Source organism: Quercus robur, chromosome 10 (assembly GCF_932294415.1).
Source record: "Quercus robur chromosome 10, dhQueRobu3.1, whole genome shotgun sequence".
Lineage (NCBI taxonomy): Eukaryota > Viridiplantae > Streptophyta > Magnoliopsida > Fagales > Fagaceae > Quercus > Quercus robur.
Genome location: NC_065543.1, coordinates 1282421 through 1304201, shown reverse-complemented (window position 1 = coordinate 1304201; position 21781 = coordinate 1282421). Strand labels below are relative to the sequence as shown.

At 36.3% G+C, this 21781-nt stretch overlaps 1 protein-coding gene and 1 long non-coding RNA gene across 4 annotated transcripts; one reads left to right on the top strand and one right to left on the bottom strand.

The window, feature by feature from the left end:
* Positions 1 to 973: 973 nt before the first annotated feature.
* Positions 974 to 20828, bottom strand: LOC126701846 (putative disease resistance protein RGA3). Of its 3 annotated transcripts, XM_050400256.1 has the most exons (10): positions 20524 to 20828; positions 17916 to 20306; positions 16624 to 17357; positions 15635 to 15725; positions 14725 to 14855; positions 13912 to 13998; positions 12936 to 13035; positions 12577 to 12797; positions 12044 to 12123; positions 974 to 1411 (listed from the first exon to the last, which is right to left on the bottom strand). In XM_050400256.1, exons 1-4 carry the CDS (start codon positions 20821 to 20823, stop codon positions 15692 to 15694), a joined length of 3459 nt encoding a protein of 1152 aa, XP_050256213.1. In that variant the 5' UTR covers positions 20824 to 20828; the 3' UTR covers positions 974 to 1411; positions 12044 to 12123; positions 12577 to 12797; positions 12936 to 13035; positions 13912 to 13998; positions 14725 to 14855; positions 15635 to 15691. The 3 variants fall into 3 exon arrangements, with proteins under 3 accessions (XP_050256213.1, XP_050256212.1, XP_050256214.1); XM_050400255.1 differs by lacking the exons at positions 974 to 1411; positions 12044 to 12123; positions 12577 to 12797; positions 12936 to 13035 and adding an exon at positions 13075 to 13214; XM_050400257.1 differs by lacking the exons at positions 974 to 1411; positions 12044 to 12123; positions 12577 to 12797; positions 12936 to 13035 and adding an exon at positions 13368 to 13505.
* LOC126701847 (uncharacterized) lies at positions 17098 to 18184 on the top strand. Its single transcript, XR_007647517.1, has 2 exons — positions 17098 to 17166; positions 17725 to 18184. It is a non-coding gene; the product is annotated as an uncharacterized LOC126701847 (long non-coding RNA).
* Positions 20829 to 21781: the final 953 nt, after the last annotated feature.

The window sequence follows — 21781 nt, the reverse complement described above, 5'->3', positions numbered from 1 at the left end:
AGGTAGAACAATGTGCAACTCTATAAGTGCAGAGTAGTGCAATGGAATTGATAGCATGAAAGGATAAGAAATATTCAAGATTAAGATTGCCACCCTTCTCCTGTACTCATCTATATGATGAGAAGGAACTGTGGAATTGACAAACACATATCATACACAACCTCTAGACTTCCTAGCTAGTCCTACCTTTTTTTTTTCCTTCTTCATTTCAAAGAAGTATCAAGTAGCAGTAGCATCCTGGATATCCAACTTTGATGCAAGTTATTGAGTTGACAACCTCAGCACTAGTGTCTTCCAACTGACACAGCCTCTATCTAAAGGACCACCTCCAATAAACTTGTTTTCAAGATGCACTTCAAGAGCTTCAATGGATTAATCTTCTATCAAGCCTGAATTTCTCAATGAGAATGGGTTGGTGGGCTTCGGCCCGTTTTAAATGTTATATAGCAAAAAAATAAAACACCCCCTAGCAAACCTCTTTGCCCTAATTGCCATCAGTTTGGCCTGATAAAGAAAGAAGGAATGAAACGAGGGCAAAGTATGTGTCCTTATTCAGATGGAAATGGAACAAAGCCACAAACTATGATGATTCCCACTAGGTTCACTTCACCAAGAAGCATGCATTATAATAACACGAGTCCTTGTTCAGTTGCCTACATCATGGCTTTTATAAGTTTATCTTTCAAATGCAAACAAAATGGTAACTCAAAATCCAAATGGAGGCATGGAGGGGTGACATTGAAGTGAAGGCAGTAAGACATTTAAAAAAAAAAAAAAAAAAAAAATCCTCCTGCATTTGGTTGAAAAATATTTCCTATACCGCATATGGATAATGATAGCCAATTAATTCAACACATAATTATTTCCTTTTTCCTTCTTTGTGCAAATTTGATGGATATTTCAAATAAATTAGCAAAGCACAATAATAAATAAATAAATAAATTCAGCAACAATCCATAATCAAGACACCAAATTTTTACGTGGAAAACCCTTCAATGAGAAGGAAAAAACCACGGGACCTAGTCCAGTAAAATCTTCCACTATAGAATATGAGTTTACAACAATCTTCTCTAAAACAAACGTTATCGGCTACAAAGAAAACAAAAACATGTCATTCTTGGATTACAACAAATATTCATCACACTAAGATACCAACAATAATAAAAAGAAGAAAAGATCCCACCAAGTGGGCTTTAGCATTCGAGCAAATGGAGAGGAATTTCAAGTAACAACACCAGTCACCAGTCAACACGAAGCTCTTTTCATTAGGAAATTTCATCAAAATTGGAGTTGAAACAACCTTCCAATTTTGGCTTGAAAGTATCTGGTCTTGTAGAAAATTTTTCTAGAATCCTCCTCTCCCATACACAACAACTTTAGTATCGCGAAATTTTCAATGCAGGGAGTGCAACTGTAACAAACAGATCAGAGTTGAATATTAACAAAGAATATGAAAACATAAGTAAATGCAATAATTCAAATGAAATCCTAAAAACTTTCTTAGTTTCTGAGAAATATTTGATATGCAAAAAGAAATCCAACCATAATGGAAGAACCACAATAAAATAGAGCTAAAATTTGAAGATAAACAAAAGCTATGCTGCAAAATATGTTAAATAAATATGAATTAATGGTTTGACATAAAACTCTTTGGATATCATTAACCTAAGAATAAGCAGAGTAGAGAACAAATCATGAATAGTTAGTCAACTTCAAGGCGAAATAGCAAACAAAAAGGTTTGAGAGAACATACCAGTTTTAAATGATTTTGACCTTAGAACAAGATGTATCAAAGGTTTATCTTAATCAAAGGAACATGGAAATCTTAGACCCTTTTTTACTAAAATACATCACCTCTGATTGGGACAATGAAAGATCAGAGGTATTTGTTCGCGCAATGAGCAAGTTACACCATAAGCAGATTTTGTGGCTTCTTACAAATGTATAACTCATGTATAAACTATAGGTTCTCCAGTTACTGTAGAAGATATTCTAACTATTTGGCTATGCGATTTTCAAATATGTTAGTGTAGTGTGTTCAAGTAGATGAAGAGGAGACAAAAGATTTAGGCCACCCACATATATAATAGCCTATATTTCACTATTGACATGTAATTGACTAGAGAGAAGACCAATTCTTTTACTTTTCCTTTTATATTACAAAAGAATTTCTCCCAAGTGAGAGATTTTAATTGGGTGTTGTTGGTAAGAAACTCAAGTGTGATGAAGAGGTTGAAGATGCATCTGAGTATAAACTGTTTAGCCCATTAGGGGTGAATGTCCTTGGATTTCCCAACAATTGAATCTGGTAGGGGAGGTCAGTTGCTCGTATGTTTTATTGGCTAGAGGCGAGTCCTAAGTGCTCTTCTTTAGAAAGGTATCCTATTTTTTAAAAAAATAAAAATAAAAAAAGAGTGAATTCAATAAAAGAGGAAAACAGGGGAAAATTTGAGAGAAATTGCAATAAATTGTTCCTACAGTTGGAAACAATAGATATTGTCTCAAAAGCCAACACATGACAACAATATAATTATAAGGGGAAAAAAAGTATGCTCAAAGCAAGCTTGAGAATATCCAAATAGAGGCCTTAATCTCCAAGGCTCTTTCATCTCATTTTATCTCATGCAAAGGACTAGCTACAATTGACAAAAAGTTTAATTTGCAGTTAGCAGCACTAAAGCTTCAGGTCACAGAAGGACATAGTTGGTCATTAATTGTCTAATGTTTCAAAAAGTTTTACACCAAGTAGAACCTATGTGATCTTTTTGGTTAGCATCCTCAACAACCAAAGATATCCAACTCATTCACAAGAATTTACAACTTAATAGTTTGTTATATATATATATGTATATTAAGAAACCAATAGAGACATGCATTTATCCAGTTTCAGGGGAAAGTTCCTCACTAAACTGTTGTGTTAAAAGAAACTAGAAACAATGATATTGGTTCCTTTTCTAAACCGTTAATAGAAGTCATCAAAATGTATCAACACCGTGGTAGCTTAAACGACTTATATCAGTATTCACCATAAGTAGCTATACATAGAGTCACAAAACCTAATTGTATTAAAAATAGTGAATAATGTACAATCTGTGTTAGTTTATACAGAAAGATCCATCACCTTGTGCTTAAGATATTGAGAACTATCCTCTGACCATTTGCCTGATCTAGAGAAACCACCAGAATGTCACCCGTTGAGAAAGACAATAATGTAAATGTTAACTGAAAAAAAAAAAAAAAAAAAAAAAAAAAAAAAAAAAAAAAACCCAAAATAGATGGAAACCCTCAATCAAAGCTAGTATTTTAAAATTTTCTAATAGAGAGGTGTGCAAATGATTTTTAGTTAAATACTTTTTGATGACAACCAACAAGTAAAAAGACTAACTATAGGTGTCTACCTTATAATCCAATAAGCTGTTGAAGTCACCGGCATGAAAGCTTTAAGTTAGGAAACCATAACAAACAACATTAAAATTATTTATGTCATCAATTACTTCTCAAGTTTGAAAATAGCACCAAAATAATTCATGATGTTAACGAACTATGAAGGAGTTTAAAATTCCAGGTTCACTTAAACACAATGTCAGAGGCCATAGTCATATATTCAACATTTTTTCTCATATGGGTGAACATGATACTGAACTTTAAAATTTGTACAAATAAAAAGCCTACTTTTTTTTTTTTTTTTTTTTGATAAGTAATAGAGATGTATATTAAAAAAAAAAACTACCTCATGTGAAAAAACATAAGGCAAAGTCAAGAGAGGAGGCCACTGAAGCCCCTTTATTGGAGGCAACTCCATACACAATCGGGTAGGTCAATTGAAGTGGAGAGTCCCCACACCATTGATCTGTCCAAAACTTCACTCTATCCCCTACCCCTACCTCAAACTGAATATTTTTACTAAAAGCTTCCCAGCCCATACGGATACTTCTCCACAAACCACACCCATATACCCCTCTATCTAGCTTGGAAGTCCAACTCCCCCATTCTTCCCCAAACTTTAGAGTTACTACCCTTCTCCAAAGTCTTGTCTCCTCAACCCCAAACCGCCATAACCATTTTCCTAGTAAGGCTTTATTAAGAGTAGTTAATTTCCTTACTCCTAACCCACCATTTTCCAAAGGTGCACACACCTTATCCCAGCCCACCAAATGTGTCTTAGAATCCCTCCACAAAAAATCCCTTTGCAACCTCTCAATCTTATTGGCGACATGCGTAGGGATTGTAAAAAGAGATAAAAAGTAAGTCAGAAGACTAGATAATATACTTTTAAGCAATGTCAGTCTTCCACCTTTTGACAAATACATCTTCTTCCAACCAGCCAACTTACACTCAATTTTCTCCAATATGGGATTCCAAATAGTAGGGGACTTGTGGGACGCCCCTAGTGGCATACCAAGATAGGTCAAAGGCAAAGACCCAATCTGGTAACCCAAGATCTCTACCAAGACATGAATATTAGGAACCTCCCCAATGGGAACCATCTCACTCTTCAAAGCATTAACGTTTAAACCTATCACAGCCTGGAAACAAAGAAGGAGCATCCGAACATGCAGAATCTGCTCCTCATCAGCATCACAAAATAGAATTGTGTCATCTGCAAACAAAAGATGTGAGATACATACCCCTTCTACCATCTACCCTGAAACCTCGAAGTAAACCAGTAGCTTCAACTCTTTTCATCATCTTACTAAAAACCTCCATCATAACCAGAAACAGCAAAGGGGATAGCGGGTCCCCTTGTCTCAATCCCCTCGAGCTCCCAAAAAAGTCAGCTGGAGCCCCATTGACCAAATCACAGAATTGGACTATGGATATACATGTACGGATCCACCTACACCACCTCACCCCAAATCCCATTCTCTTCATCAAATCTAAAAGAGCCTCCCAATTCACATGATCATAGGCTTTCTCAATGTCCAGCTTACAAATAACCTCTGGAATCTTACTCTTCACCCTACTATCCACACACTCATTAGCAATAAGAACAAAATCAAGTATCTGTCTGCCACCCACAAAATTATTTTGAGACTCAGATATCAACTGATCCAAAACCTCTTTTAAGCGGTTTGCCAAAACCTTAGCCAAGATCTTGTATACACTCCCCACCAAGCTGATAGGTCTAAAATCTCAGATATTGAATGCACCATTCTTCTTAGGGATTAGGGCTATGAAAGTTGTATTAAGAGATTTTTCAAACTTGCTATGTTGATAAAACTCTTCAAACACAGCTAAAACATCTCTTTCCATAACTCCCCAACAATGGTGAAAGAAGGCCATAGAAAAACCATCAGCTTTATCTCCTTCCAATTCTTTAACAACACGAAGAATCTCCTCCTTCTCAAACCTCCTTTCAAGCCAATCCCTCTCCAACCCTTCAATCTGATCAAACTCCAAACCTTCCACAATAGGACTCCACTCCTCTGTCTCCTTGTACAAGTTTTTATAAAACTGTACTACTTGGTCTGTCATCTCTGATTCATCCTCATAAATAACCCCATCCACCTCCATCATACTAATATGATTAAATCTTCTTCGAGAGTTAGCCACCTTATGGAAGAATTTGGTATTATTATCTCCTTCCTTGATACAAAGCATCCTCGATTTCTGTCTCCATGAAACTTCTTCCAAAGAAAGAAGGTTTTGTAATTGAGATCTCAGTACAGCCCTCTCATCTATCTCTACTTCAGAAAGGCCAAACTCCCCTTCCTTAGCATCCACTAATTTCAAGGCCTCCAACAACTCTTTCTTCTGACGACCTACATTTCCGAACTCATTACGGTTCCACTGAATAAGGTCTCCTTTCAGAGCCTTCAACTTCTTAGCAAGCACAAAACTGGGAGTACCTGATAAAGAGTATTGATTCCACCACGAATCAACCCTATCTGTGAACCCCTCTGTCTTTAACCACATGTTCTCAAACCTAAACGGTCTCTTCCCCCTCAATATCCTCCCTACCCCCACTAATATGGGGAAGTGGTCTGAGATAAGACGAGGTAAGACCCGCTGGGTCACATCCGGATAGTGGTCCTCCCAATCATTAGAAACCAGAACCCTATCTATCCTGGACATCGAGGGCTGATCTGAGCCACTAGATCAAGTATAACTCCCTCCTTCCAATGGCAAGTCAATCAAATTGTGCTCCTCAATGAACTCAGAAAAATTCTCCATAGCCAGAGTAAGGTGCAATCCCCCTAATCATTCACTTGGGAAACGAACAACATTGAAATCCCCTATGTAACACCAAGGAACATCCCAAAGTTGCTGAATTCCAATCAGCTCATCCCACATCTGCCTCCTTAAGATATTATCATTTAGGCCATAAGCCCCAGAACAAGCCCAAATAAAACCATCCCCCACACCCTGCCACCGAACCGAAACGAAGAAGTAACCCACCATTACCTCCAACTTTTCTAAAGCCCTCCTATCCCACATCATCAAAATCCCACCAGCTATCTGATCCGCATCCAAAGCCACCCAGTCAACATAAGGATAACTCCACAAGCTGCAAACCAACTGTCTATCCATACTAGCAAGCTTAGTTTCTTGAAGGCAAACTACATCACAATTCCACTCTCATAGTAAATTTCTAACCACCAAACGTTTCCGTGAATCATTCAATCCTCGGATATTCCAAGACACCATTTTCAACTTCATTACAATTGTTAACTCCCTACTCCAATCTCAGTATTGCAGTCAAAGAAGACTATCTACCGTCATAATTAATCGAGGAAATCAAATTCCTCAACTCCCTCTTCCCTTTGTCCTTGGACATAGCTTTCCGGTGGGCTGCATCTTTTCTGTTTAGCAGATTGGTAGCCTCCATCTCCCTCTCAAGCCCTTGTAAAAACTTAATACACTTCTCCTCATGTCGACCTAGAGAAAGCCCCATCATTTTACTAAAACCAGGGAGTCTATATTTCACCCAACTAGAAATTTTCAAAGTATTTTCAAGCCCCAAAACCTCATTACCACTGTTCAACTCAGCCGGCACATCCAACCCTAGAGGAGTGATAGTCATCAAAGGGGAGGGACAATCCACATTACCCAAACCCATGTCTACACTAACCACTTCTCTCTCCGTCGAAACTCTCGCCTCAGGATAACCACAATTTGTTGATACCACTAATTGGTCAGCCTGATGGGGAGTCTCTATCCCTTGAGCAACCCTTGCAAAATCAACCCAGCGCCCTTCATCTCCACCCTGGACTCCCAATTCTGCTATCCCAGCTCGCGATAAACTCAGAAACAAATTGAACAAAAAAAGACCCATTGACACCCTATCACTCTCTGTTTCTACCTGACCCATTGACACCCTATCACACAACACCGTCACCAATGAGTGAGTTTGCACTGTATCGACCTTACCCAGTGTCATCGGTGACTCCTCGGCGTGAAACCCACCAAAAACAAAGCCATCGACCTCCCTCGCAGGCTCTGCAGGTCGACCCAACACCTCAAACTGAATAGTTTTGGAGCTTGCCGCCATCACCATCTCTTGGGCTTCATGTGTAAGGCTACCTATAAGCGCCAGAGTCCCCGATGTGAAACCCATCGGAAGATGGACCACGATACACCACCGCTGCCTTCGCATGACAAAAGTCCATCACGTATTGACCCACCGGGCTCAACATCGACTTCGAGACATGTTGTCTCATTGTGCTGGCCATTACCGGTGTCGCTAGTGACTCCTCAGCGAGAAAAACATCAACGCCTTTGTTGTCCTGAGCATCCGATGCTGCGTGAGGTACTTTGGGCATCACCGATGCATGGGCTTCCTTATTTAAAGGTCTTAGGTCACCCACAGATGGGCTTACACCCACTTGCATCCTAGATGGGCCAGTGGGCTCTGGAAAGGGGATCACTGGAAGGCCCACTTGAGAACCATCTTGGTCTAAGCCCACCACAGGTTTGTGAACCCGTGAAACACTAGAGGAACCTACACGTGATCCCTCTGACACCTTGAAACCCAAATAGAACTCCTCAGACCACCTTTTTTCCATGCCACACTCCTTTTTCCTTCCCCATTCGCTTCTACAGTCAAGCTCTTTCCTATCCAGTCTGACTTCCTCAGTTCACGTTTTTTTCCATAAACATGTTCAATCCAATTTGATTTGAAATTCAACAGATATCTCCTTTTATTTCCTACTGGATATATCTTTCCAAAATTAAGGTCCTCTGTACTGCACCGAGAACCCACTTCTGTACCTCCTAGAATCGCCAGACGTGGTAAGTTCACCGCCGTTTCGTTCAGCAGGTTTTGCTTCTCCCCCTTATTATCCCCTAATAGCCATTTCCCTTTATCATGGGCGCTTAACCGATCAGGCTGATTTTGCCCCTTACCTGCACCTAATGCCCACGCACTGTGTCGGCAAAGGATTTAGAAAGTTGAACCTCTGATCTATCCTTAAGAAGCTGAGCCACAAATTGCTCAGTCCCACCATTCACATAGTTATCAGGTTCCAATATCTTCCTTAACTCTAACCCAAAAACCCTCCATCCATTCTTTGCTCTGCCTACTGGAATAATAATGAACCTCCTAGACTCGCCAACTTTAAATTCAGTCAACAATAAGAACAAGCCAAAAGAATTGGAGCTCCGTTGGAGGGTGTAGGCTAAATCACCTTCCCTGAACTCATAAAAATACTTTGGACTGACCCCAACGACAATCTGTTCTAAACTCTTCATCAACCATTGTGCCACATTTTTACCCATGAAGACCGACTTCATGAAGTACCTACTCCGCTCAAAAAATCCTTAAAGAAAAATACCGCCCCCCTTCCTCAACCACCAGTTGAAAAAGTTTGGATTCAATAAAAAAGCTACGAACACCACCCATAATAAATGACAAAACACTAAGACCACAATCTGAGAAGACACTCAATCAAAGCCTAACACCCGATTGACCCAGTTTTCCATGCCTTCAAACAAACAACATTATTGAAGAATCAGATTTTCTATTACCCCATTTAAGAAGAAAGAATTCTCCTGAATTAACAAAAAATTTATGTTCAAACGCAGAGTTACACCAAACGCAGAGTTGCCTTACTTGTGAAGCTAAGCCAACTATTAAATTACAATATCCATGTAAAAATGACGCACCGTGTTGGCAAAGGATTTAAAAAAAGCCTACTTTATTAGAGAATGGACAATTCAAAACATTACAGTGAAGTCAATGCAATGGTAACAAGTAGAAGAGAATTTTATACATAAAACCAATAAGAAACAAGCTAAAGGGATTGAATGAAACAAAAACTTAGTCTACATACACTGCACAGAAAAATATGTTGCACACTTGCACTACATTAAAATACAAGTTTTAAACAAATAAAAGTGAAATCACAATAAAATAAGTGAACAAGAAATATGGTAAGTGAGAAAAAGAAAAACTAGTTTATTCAAAAGTGACAAGTTAAGAAAAAGGACGTTTGAGAGAAAATACCAATTTTAGATTATTTTGAGCTAGCTTAGAATAGGAACCAAAAGTTTTTCTGGATATCTGGAATAGGGTGAATCCTGGACCACTCTTTCCCTTTCCTGAAGTACATGGCCACTACTTTGGAAATGATGGGTAACCAAAATCAGTAAAGCATATAAACAACAAATTTAGTAAACAGCAAAAAAAATTGAAAGTAAGAAAAATAACCGAAAAGAAAGGTTCATAATAGGGTTGTGAAAGAAAGAAATCAAATGAGAAGAAGATGAGATTGAAAGAACTCACTTCAATGAAACAATTGCATTGGAACCAAGTGCTACCTGTGGCTTACAACATTGATGCAATGATATCAACATGTGAAAATTACATATATCAGAATATCAAGATGGAACATATACTAAGTAAAAAGTTAGAAAATGTCATAGTAAAAGTGAGAGGAAAGAGTGGATAATTGGCATGAATGATATATACTTATTGGATTGAATTAGTAAAAGTGAGATAAAAACTCCCTAAATTAATTAAATCTTTCCTTCTGCTGAACATAATAGACATGTTGTCCCTAGTGGCAGCACATTGAGGCAACAAATTTATTGATTTAGAAGATGGCCAAAAGCAAAAGTATTTGGGGAAATTGAAGAGACAAAGGAAGAAATTCGGAGAAATTATGAAAATACTCCAGTGTTGTAGGAAAGGAGAGTATAAGAGAAGAAAGGAGGATGAGGTCGGAGAAAACTTACTGGTCATCCATCTTAATAAAATACATGATCTTCAAACTGTTTCATGTTTAATACATTCATCAAAATAGATATTTGGAATGTGGGAAATCCTAGACCACTCGGCATCACTCCCCTTTGCACATTTTTCATTAATTTGGGGAAATGACAGATATTCAACTCTTTGGTTGGCTTGAAAGTGGGTTAAAGCTCCATGAAAAAAAAAAAAAAAAAATTCCTCCAGCTAAACAAAATAGAAATGTTAGAACCTATGTATCAAGACAAGATATTTAACTTATTGAATAATCTTTTCGTTCTTTGAATAATGAGGATCCATGTGTTGTTAGTTTTGTACATTTGTTAGCTTTTTAACATCCTAGCTTTTTAGTTCTTTGAACTTTTAGTTAGTTCGTTATGTCCATGTCAGCAACTAAAAGAGTCAAAGCAAAGGACATTCCACACTGTTCAAACTTAGCTATCAATGACTTTCTTATCAAAAGGTGTCAAACTACAATTCATCAATCTGATTGTACTCAATCTATACATTGTTTTGGTTACATATGGATACATATATGGAGTTGACATTGCACACATTTACATAGACTAAAAGTTTTGTTTACGTAGATATGCACATTGGCTACAAAACGCAGTGACTCTATAATATATATATATATATATATATATATATACCCCAGTTTGAATTAAATTATATATACAAATCCCAAATGGTAAAGAGAAAACATATTTAAGTACCTTGGCATCAGTTCTAATCAAGTTGGTTATTTTCCCAGATACAAATATCTTTTGAGCTTCATGAGTTAGCCTTAAAATTCTAATTTTGGCAGGTCCCTTTAAAAGGTAAAAAGAACACATATAAAAATATTAGAACGATCAACACCTTCGGTGCTGTCTGAAACTTTATAAAAAAGTGAGTTAAACTTTGCTTACACCAGTAGAACAGGGGATCACATAACTTCATGAACCAATAAAACTGACCTTCCAATCCAAACATTAAAACAAAAATCAGCAAGACCTTCACTCACCCAATTTCTCATTCTTATACAACTTAACTCTATTTTCCCACAGTAACTTCACTCTTATAAACATAGCAATTATGACCCAGCCCAAATCAACAAAATCTATTGCCAAGAACTGATCCATGAACTATTACTATTATAGTATCAAGTAAAGAAATACAAGGCGGGGGCATATTTGACACCAATAAGTGAAGGTTTCAGGAAACGCTGAGACCAAGAATGAGCATGTGGACTCAGGCTCTAATAGTGATGAATACAAAATTTAAAATTTCCAAATCTCCAGAAATTTTCAATCCTGAAAAATTAATAGGTAATAATTTGATGAAAGAAAATAGGCTAGTAATCAGAAATTTGAAAAGAAGCAAGACAACTGCTAACAATAAGAAAAAAATTTAATTACTATACTTTTAGCAACTTTTTAAGTGTGTGTAATAATTTGCAGAGACAAAAATTTAAGTAGAACCAAGCCAAATGGTAGAAATCACAAAATTTTTAATTATATTATGCTTTTAGTGACTTTTTGCAAATGATTGCGGGTGATTTCAAATATTGAAGAAGAAGAATAGAATTTTTCAAGTGCTGCCAAGGTGGTTGGTGAGATTAATTTCTACTATTTGTTTCAAAAGCTATTAAACCAAGTTGCAACATTTATATATTTCATTAATGGCATCCAATTAAGTATTCATACCATGAATACTCTCACCCATTACAAATATAAGAGAATAGAAGAGGATATAGGGTAGTATGAGTAGACTTACTAAGCATTGAACTGAATTGGGTTTCGTAAATGACCAATTATGAGGTAAATCATGTACACATAATGCAAATGGTAAGAGAAAGAAAACCTGAAGTACCTTGGCGTCAATTGTCATCAAGTAAATTAGACGCAAACTTCTTGCCAACTTCCTGAGTTAGTCTTTGAAATCAGAGCAATCTGGCCACCAGAAAAAGGTAAAACAATATATAGATATATTAGAACCATCAACACCTTCAGTGTTGTCTGAAATTTTAAGTTAAATTTGCTTGCACTAGTAGAACTGGGGATCACATCATTTCAATGTCACCCCAATAAAACTGACCCCCCAACCCAAATATGAAATGAAAAATTAGCAAGACTTTCATCCACCCAATTTCTCATTCTTATGCAACTAATCCATTTTTCACAATAAAGTCACCCACATAAACAGAGCAATTACAACCTAGTGCAAATCAACAAAATCTACTATCAAGTTTTAGACAGCCCTAAGCAAAAGAACTGATCCATGAACTCTCAGTATCAAAATGCTGAGCAAAATAATGAGTATGTGGACATAAAGAAGGCTCTAATAGTGATGAATTGTATTTATTTCAAGAACATTAACCTAATAAATTGTATGAGTAAACTTACCCATCATCCTGGACTTTGACAAATGGAATGTGGTCAATCTTGGACTGCTCAATGTTCAATTCAGGGCATTCATAAATCATTAGCGTTTTCATATTGGCGAGGCATTGCATGGCTTCATCGGTGGGCAGATGCACCAAGTACTTGCAACCCACAATATACAGCTCTTGAAGAGAGGAAAGGTTGCCCAACCACTCTGGCAAATCTACCATTTCACGAAATCCCTGTATCCACAGAATTTTAAGGGCAATGAAGTATTCAATTTGGTACAGGACTAGGAGAGAGTGGAGTATCGGCTGTGTACACCGTTCACACCATATTAGCTTATTTTGGAAAAATTAATGAGGAATTAAGATCATTACCGGAAACATTAGTGTTATGAGCTCTCCACCAGGTTTCAATGTATCACGAATTCGCTGTGCCCAAGCCAACCTCATGTTTGGTTCAATGGCACAAAAGAACCTGTAAATTCTCCATTAAAATGTGATCATAAAGAGATTCTTCTCATGGACAACTAAACCACAATTCATGCCACCTCACGTATAATCAAGAATGAGATAAAGCAATTCACTTGGACTCCAAGTGAAAAAGTCCGCCTTTAAGAAGTTAAAACAACTTGCATTGGGTAATGAGGAAGACAACTGCATTAACATTAGAACAGACTATTAAAATGAGAAGTAAAGAAAGAGATGAAAACCTATACTAGGTCACCTCTTTAAACTGTAAACCAAATTAGATTCCATGACTTATCACAAGTTAAAGTCACAAAAATACCAGCTTCTTATGAACTAGCAACTGAATCTATTAGGTTCAACTCTCTATTGGTCTAGGTAACCCAACGCAAGAAGTCTGCAAATGATCCCCATAGGAATGGAACTTTACAGTGCTCTAAAGTCTTCTATAACATATATTTCCCAAGCGTCAATTTTAATCTGAAAATGAATAATGGCATGTTTTCAGAAATTAGAACAACACTGTTATAGTTCCTAATCCAATTTAATAGAGATCACAAGTGCGATGCATCTATTCCCTGTCCTTAACAAAATTGAGAAAAGCTGGGGTAACCCAGCTATAGTTCCTAATCCAATTCAGAAATGCTGAATAACAACCAATTCAGGGAGGCATTCCAACAAATTGATAAATTAGACAGTAATGGCCAAATAAACTTGGGCGATTCAATTTTAATGATTCAATTATATCATCATAGCTACATGCATGGTTGTTTCTCCAAAGGAAACAAAAAATTAAATGGTATAAGTAAAAATTTTCGGGTGTCCTTTCTTTCTAAGAGATCACAAGCCTTATTGATGTCAGAATATTCTGACCAACTGCTCTTACCTCCACTGCTTTCTTAATGGCAATGTCTGATATATCCAATCCAACAACGTAGAGTTCAGGGCATGCAATTGCTGCTACATCATAACCCTGCCATATTTGAGCAACTTTTTGTTGGCCACAATAGCAAACTAAAATGCTAGCAAACAGATAAAGGTATTGGAACATCACAAAAATAACATAACATTCAGACAGGGTAAAGTGGAAGGAAAGATATACAGTACACCTTGTGCCCTTTTTAGTAGTGCTTGATCAAGTAGTAGTTAAAATTCCATGTGTGAGAAAGGAGGAAGGAGGAAAAATACCAAGTGATTGATTTCTAATACAGTTGAATAATTGCATCAAGAATTCATTTAACAACTGAATTTTGCTTCAACTTCATACTCGATCGCAGAGAGATTTAATCGTTATTGTTTAATCTTTTTATCTTTTTTTTTTGGGTCCCCCTCATTGGGATGAGATAGATACCATGTCAAATATCTTCTACAATATTTTCAGATGTGATTAATTCTAGTTATAATTAATGACCATTGAATTAATCTTAAAACAATATCTTCTACAATATTTTTCTCTTCAAATTATAATTTCATCAATCATAGATCACGTGTAGATTGATCCAACTAATCATTGATGATGGATCCTCAAGAGACTAATCTTCTTCTCTACCATTCTATCCTACACATAGAAAACCAAGAAAAAGGAAACAGATACAAAATTGACGTGCAGAGCATTCAAAAGTTGCATAAATATATAAGAAATTGAATTAATATTTCAGAAACTAATATCTTGTGAGTAAGAATGAACCATAGAACTTACACTGCCACAACCAGGGACTAAAGCCCTACCCTTGGGAAGAGCTCATGTTTGATGAAGATGTAAAAGAATTGGTGTCAGTTCTCCTAAATCCCAGGGGGTCACACCTTGCTCCCAACTCTTTTCCCAACCATCTGATATGAGTTAACATACAACAAAATGAGTACTGAACAACCACACAAATCACATTCCATCCATAGTACAATCTGAATGTGTGCAATTTTCACATTTCTACCATATTATGAGACATATTAATAACATTGATACCAACATAAACTTATTACTGAACCAAGTCATCATTACAATAGAAATACATAGGACATAACAAAGTTAATACAAGAAAGAACCAAAACCCAACAGGAAAAAAAAAAAAAAAAAAAAATCACATCTTTTAAACAAAATTGGCATACCCATTTGACAAAACCATCTTAAAACCCTAAAAAAGGAAAAAAAAAATTGTTTTTGGTTGGTACCAGTAGAATCCTTGTGTACGAGTTGTTGAAGTTGTGACCCAGTAAATGTGACAGTGAGAGGGATTGCTTTTAGTGACTTTTTAATTAAATTATGGTTTTAGTGACTTTTTGCACATGATTGCAGATAATTTCAAGGATTGAAGAAGAAGAGTAGAATTTTTCAAAAGTTTCCACGGTGGTTGGTGAGATTAATTTCTACTATTTATTTCAAAACTATTAAACCAAATTGTAGTATTTATATATTTCATTAGTGGCATCCAATTAATATTCATATCAGGAATACTCTCACCCATTACGAATATAAGAGAATAGAAGAGGATATAGGGTAGTATGAGTAGACTTACTGAGCATTGAACTGAATTGGGTTTTGTAAATGACCAATTACGAAGTAAATTATGTACACATAATTGAAATGGTAAGTGAAAGAAAACCTGAAGTACCTTGGCATCGGTTGTCATCAAGTAAATTAGAAGCAAACTTCTTGCCAGCTTCATGAGTTAGTCTTTAAAATCAGAGCAATATGGCTCCTCCCTTCAAGAGGTAAAAACCATATCTATATTAGAACCATCAGCACCTTCAATGCTGTTTGAAATTTTAATTTTAATTTTACCCAAAAAAAAAAAAAAAAAAAATTGCTTGTAGTAGTAGGAATGAGGATCACATAATTTCCTGGTCCCTTAGTAAAACTGACCTCCCAACCCAAACATGAAATGAAAAATCAGCAAGACCTTCACCCACCCAATTTCTCATTCTTATGCAACTAAGCACCATTTTCCACAATAAATCCACCCTCATAAACAGAGCAATTATGACCCAGTGCAAATCAATAAAATCTACTGTCAAGTTTTAGACAGCCGTAAGCAAAAGAACTGATCCATGAACTCTTACAGTATCAAAATGCTAAGCGAAATAATGAGTATGTGGACAGCTCTAACAGTGATTGATTCAATATTCCAAATTTCCCAATGTCTAGAAAATTTTGTAGAAAGAAAATAGGCTAGCAAACAGAAATTCGATAGTAGCAAGACAATAGGTAACAATAAAAAAATTGTTAAATAGACTATGCTTCTAATTATTTTGGTAATTTGCAGCAACAAAAATTTGAATAGCGGCAAGCCAATTTGAATAGTAGCCATCACAAAATTTCTAATTAAACTCTTGTTTTAAAAGCTTTTTTCAAATGATTGCAAATAATTTCATAAATTGAAAAAAAAAAAAAAAAAAAAGAATTGGATTTATTAAGTGTAAGCAGAAGGGTTTGTGAGATTAATTTGTACTATTTATTTGAAGAACCATTAACCCAAATTGTAGTATCTATATATTTTCTTAATCGGGTCCAATTAAGTATTTATACCAGAATACTCTCACCCATTACAAATATAAGAGAATAAAAGAAGAGGAAATAGTAGGGTAGTATGAGTAGACTTACTGATTGATTTTAACCCATGGAACGTGGCTAATCTTGATCTGCTCATTGTCTTCAAATTTGGGGCATTCATAAATGATCAGCGTTTTCAATTGGGTGAGGCGTCGCATGGTTTCCTCGGTGGGCAGATGCACCAAATTCCAGCAACTCACAATACACAGCCATTGAAGAGAGGAAAGATTGCCCAACCACTCTGGCAAAGCTGCCATCTGATAAGATCCCTCTATCCACAGAATTTTAAGGGCAATGAAATATTGAATTTGGTCCAGGACCAAGAGAGAGTTGAGAGAATACAATTTGAGCTTTAGCTTTTGGAGGGAGGGGTGAATGGAGGAGGTAGAAGAAGAAGGCAGACGACAATAACCGTTCTCCAAATATTCAACACACTGTAACCCACTGGGTAGGTCTTCAATACCACACCTTATTATGGATGGGACACCTGGCAATGACCTTAGCTTATGACAATCCTGTACTACCAACTTTTGAAGGGAAACGCAGGTGTGCAGTGATTCTGGCAAATCTCTCAGTTTATAACAACTTCTAAGGGTCAACTCCTCAAGGCATGGAAACACCAACAACACCTCATCTGCGGTTGTCAACTCCTTTGCATCCTTCCACTCTTCTAGGCTTTCCATCAACACCAATTTGAGTATTCTCAATGCCGGAAATAATATTGTAGTAGTATTTCTGTAACTCCCATCACTGTAAAAGTAAAACTCACTTCCTATACATCTTACCTTCTCCATTCCAAATATTTCAAGAACCCTAAGACAGGGTAATTGCCCCAGAGTGGGAACTTCTTCACATCCCCAACAATTTCTCAAATTGATCTCAATCAAATTGTGATATAGCGAAGACAAACCAACAACCCGCTGGGAGGGGTGAATGGAGGAAGTAGAAGAAGAAGAAGGCAGAGGACAATCCCCATTCTCCAAATATTGTAACCCACTGGCACTGGGTGGGTCTTCAATACCACTCCTTATTATGGACCGGACACCTGGCAATGACCTCAGCATAGGACATTCCTCTACTATCAACTTCTGAAGGGAAACGCAGGTGTGCAGTGAGTCTGGCAAATCTCTCAGTTTCTCACATTGAATTAAGGTCAACTCCTGAAGGCAAGGAAACACAAACAACACCTCATCTGCGGTTGTCAACTCCTTTGCATCCTTCCACTCTTCTAAGCTATCCATCCACTCCAATTTGAGTATTCTCAATGCCGGAAATAATATTGTAGTAGTATTTCTGTAACTCCCATCACTGTAACTGTAAAACTCACTTCCTATACTTCTTACCTTCTCCATTCCTTCCATTTCAAGAACCCTAAGACAGGGTAATTGCCCCAGAGTGGGAACTTCTTCACATTCCCTACAATATCTCAAATTGATCTCAATCAAATTGTGATATAGCGAAGACAAACCAACCCATGATGGGAATTTCTTTCCCCCGTAGTATTCGATTGTTAAGCTTTTCAAATTTGGGTGAGGATGGAGGCCTTCCAACACCTTTTCATCTTTATCAGAACCCTTATCCCAGTATAATCCCAAGTTGAATATTTCCTTTTCTTTTAATTTTGCACTTTTGGCTTCTTCCTCATCTTTCACGGACTCTAGATTCTTTATTACTATTTCTCCTTTGAGATTCTTTAAAGCTCCCAATTCTGTAATCCGATAACCATCCTCTGAACCCACACCAAAAAATGGCAATGTTTGAAGGCAAGTCAACATACTCATATTTTTAGGTGTTTTTACATAACAATCCCAATTAATATGAATATGTCTTAAGTTAATCAAATTGCTTAGGTCTTCCGGAAGCCCGTGTAAAAAGCCTTCAATTCTTAAAGTTTGCAAATTGTAAAGTTTGGTGATGGATTTTGGTAATACTTCAATCTCAGAGTATGAGATGTCAAGAAGGCTCAAATGTATTAATTGCTCAATTGAATCTGACAACTTCATTATACCATCCCCGAATAATTTTAAAACGCGTAACCATTTAAAATTTGATAACATGATGTCAAAGTTGAAATTTTCTGAAATTAACGTGCGCAATTTTGTAGAATCAACTTCACTAAATGAACTTCCTAGTGTTGATTTGCCATCAAGTCGGGCAAATAAAGGTTGTATGCTACTACCATTATCCACTGAATCTCCCTCCAAGATTAGAGTTTCAAATTTTGAAATAGAGAGTGCAAAGTCATGCACCAAATTATGCATTTTGCAGCTAATAATATTACCGTAGGCATCCTTTCTAGCATTTTGGAAAAAGGAAGTGGCCAACAAAATATTGAAATACATGTTACCAATATCTTCCATCTCCATATTAGCTTCTTTAGCTAGTAGGAACCCTTCCGCCATCCAATACTGAATTACTTCATCCTTTTTCATGTTATAATCTTTAGGGAATATTGCACAATATGCGAAACATCGTTTTAAAGATGGTGTTGGAAGAAGATCAAAGCATAACTTAAGCACAAGAAAGATGTCACTATTATCTTCATCCAACAAGTCCCAAATTTTATTATTTTGAATCTCTAGCCATTTGTTTTTATCAAACTCAAAGCACATTGTTGCCCCTAAAACTCTTGCAGTCAATGGAACCCCTCCACATCTTTTAGCAATTTCCCTTCCAATAACCTCCAAATCTAATGGAATTCTTCCATCTATGAATGTTCTTTTTTTCATTATAGACCAACAATCATCTTTTGATAACTTCTCTAAGTGATGTGGGGGATGTATCTTCATGATTTGCCCCACATTATCACTACAGGTTGTAATAACAATATTATTTCCTGTATTGGAATTAAACTTTAATAAGTAACCCTTTAAAGTATCCCATTTCTTAGGATCTTCATTTTGCACATCATCAAGTATGAGAAGATATTTTTTCGCCCACAAAATTTTTGCACATATTTCAAGTACTTTATCAAAAAATTTTCGCCCCCAACAATCACCCAAGTCTTCTCCAAGAGATTTAAGAATCTCTCTTAAAATCCCTTCAACATCAAAATTTTTACCAACATTTACCCATGCTAGTACATCAAAATGTTTCTTTAACAATTCATTATTATACACAAGTTTTGCTAAAGTTGTCTTTCCGATACCTGCCATACCCATTATAGGGAGAACAGAGATATCCTTTTGATTGCTTGAACTAATAAGTAAGTTTACTATTTTTTTGATATCGTATTCTCTTCCTATAACTTTTGAATCATCGAGGAGGGAGTCTATATTCATGTCCAAACTAATTTTGGGGATTGAACTCACCAACTCCATTCTAAGACCAGAGTTAGCTACATCATTCACAATTATATCCAACAATTGTTTGATGGTCTTAACTTTATCAAGATTGCATAATGAAAAGTTACGTACCTGATCCATCATTTGATTTTGAATCCGTACCTTTTGCCAAAAACTCTCATAGCTAAACTCATCTAGCACATTATCGGCATCATAAGCTACATTTCTAAGCTCCGTTAACCAAATCCCCATAGACTCATCACTTGACTGCCTCTTTTGAGCATCACCTAACACGAATTTAATCTTGAATAATGTTTCAAGAAGATTTATCAACTCCACCTTGAAACTCAACTCAAAATCGATATACTCAGTGGCAAGTGAAGACACTTTGGCTATTAGTCTGTCCACAACATCATTGAGGATAATTTCAGCCCTATATTCTTCCTTACCCTACACAAAGAGAAAATAGTGTGAAAATATTTGCAAAGGGTTAAAAAGTAGAGCAATGTTTATTTCACACCTGTTGTTGTGCACACACAGTGTTTGCTGCAAAAAGTGTGTGTGCAGGGTTGTGTGCAACCACCAGTGTGTACTAATATTTATCCTAAAAAGTATTGGAACTGTTAGGAATAAACAACTATGTATAGAGTTGGGACTAGAGAATCACCTGTGTGACAATTTTAATCGTCTTAGTTTTTGATTTTGAAGTTGAGGTTGATACACTTTTAAGTTTTTTGTTGGTCCCTTGAGTTACTTGAGCTTCTCTTTTTTTTTGGGTTGCTTGAGCTTTTTCTTGAACATCTTGAGGCACGGCATTACATGCCTTAATGTCATGACCTGGAATTCCGGCCAAGTGTGCTTTAATCCTTGATGCACCTCCAGGAAAATCTTGTTGACAATAATTACATTTGAAACGGCCATTTTCATTCTTAGCATGTTCCCAAAATTGATCTCTCTGTCTACCCATATTTCTTTTTCCTTGAAATAAATAAATAACACAATATCAAAATCAGATATAAATTAATTCAGATAAAAATTAGTGAAATAATATAGTAATCCTGTTTGCAATCCTTCTATTCAGCAGCTTCTCCGAAATGGTCTATCCTCTTGATATCAAACTAAATTTATCCTTATATTTTTTAAGTCTGTCTCATGTTCGATCATGTTAATTAACAACTAGTATAGCCCTCTCCTCAGCCTTTGTTAGTTGAGGAGATAGAATTAGATGGAAGGGGTTCTGTTGCCTTTCGTTGTGTTAATCAAAATATTAATTCAGCCAAGAAATAAAATAGAAAAGCGAAAAAGAAAAGAAAGAATAAATAACAATACAGGTTTCTAGAAACTATTTTCTGAAAAGTCCTTAGTTTTGTGCTTCCTCTCTCATTAAGTTGTAATTTATATTTCTTATTAATACACAATTGTTTCCTCCAAATTTATATTTGTTATCAATTTGATCTTTATAGTTTAAATTTAGCCAAATTTCGATCTTCTTGTTTAAGAGTAAGTTCAATTTGATTTTTTTTTTTTTAAATAATCTCTTTCTTAATATATTTCTTTCCAACGGTCAAATCTTCGTTTAAAATTTCAACCAACCGCCACCGGCCGAAATAAAGAAAAGGCACAATTATTTGAAGAAGTAGGACCCATCACTTGCCGAAAGAAGATGGGTTGTGGATTCAACGTGTCCGTAAATTGCTCAAGATGGGTCCAGGCTTGAACAAGCAGGACCAGGCTTGAACAAGCAGGACCAGCAGTCATAGAATACAGGTTTTTTAGAAACTGTATTCAGAGAACATGTCCTTAGTGTTGTGCTTTTATTTTTTATTTCTTATTGACTCACAATTTAAATATTTTATCATTTTTATATATTTGCCAGAAAATATTTTATGCCGAGGTGTATATGTTAAACAACATCGCAAATAATT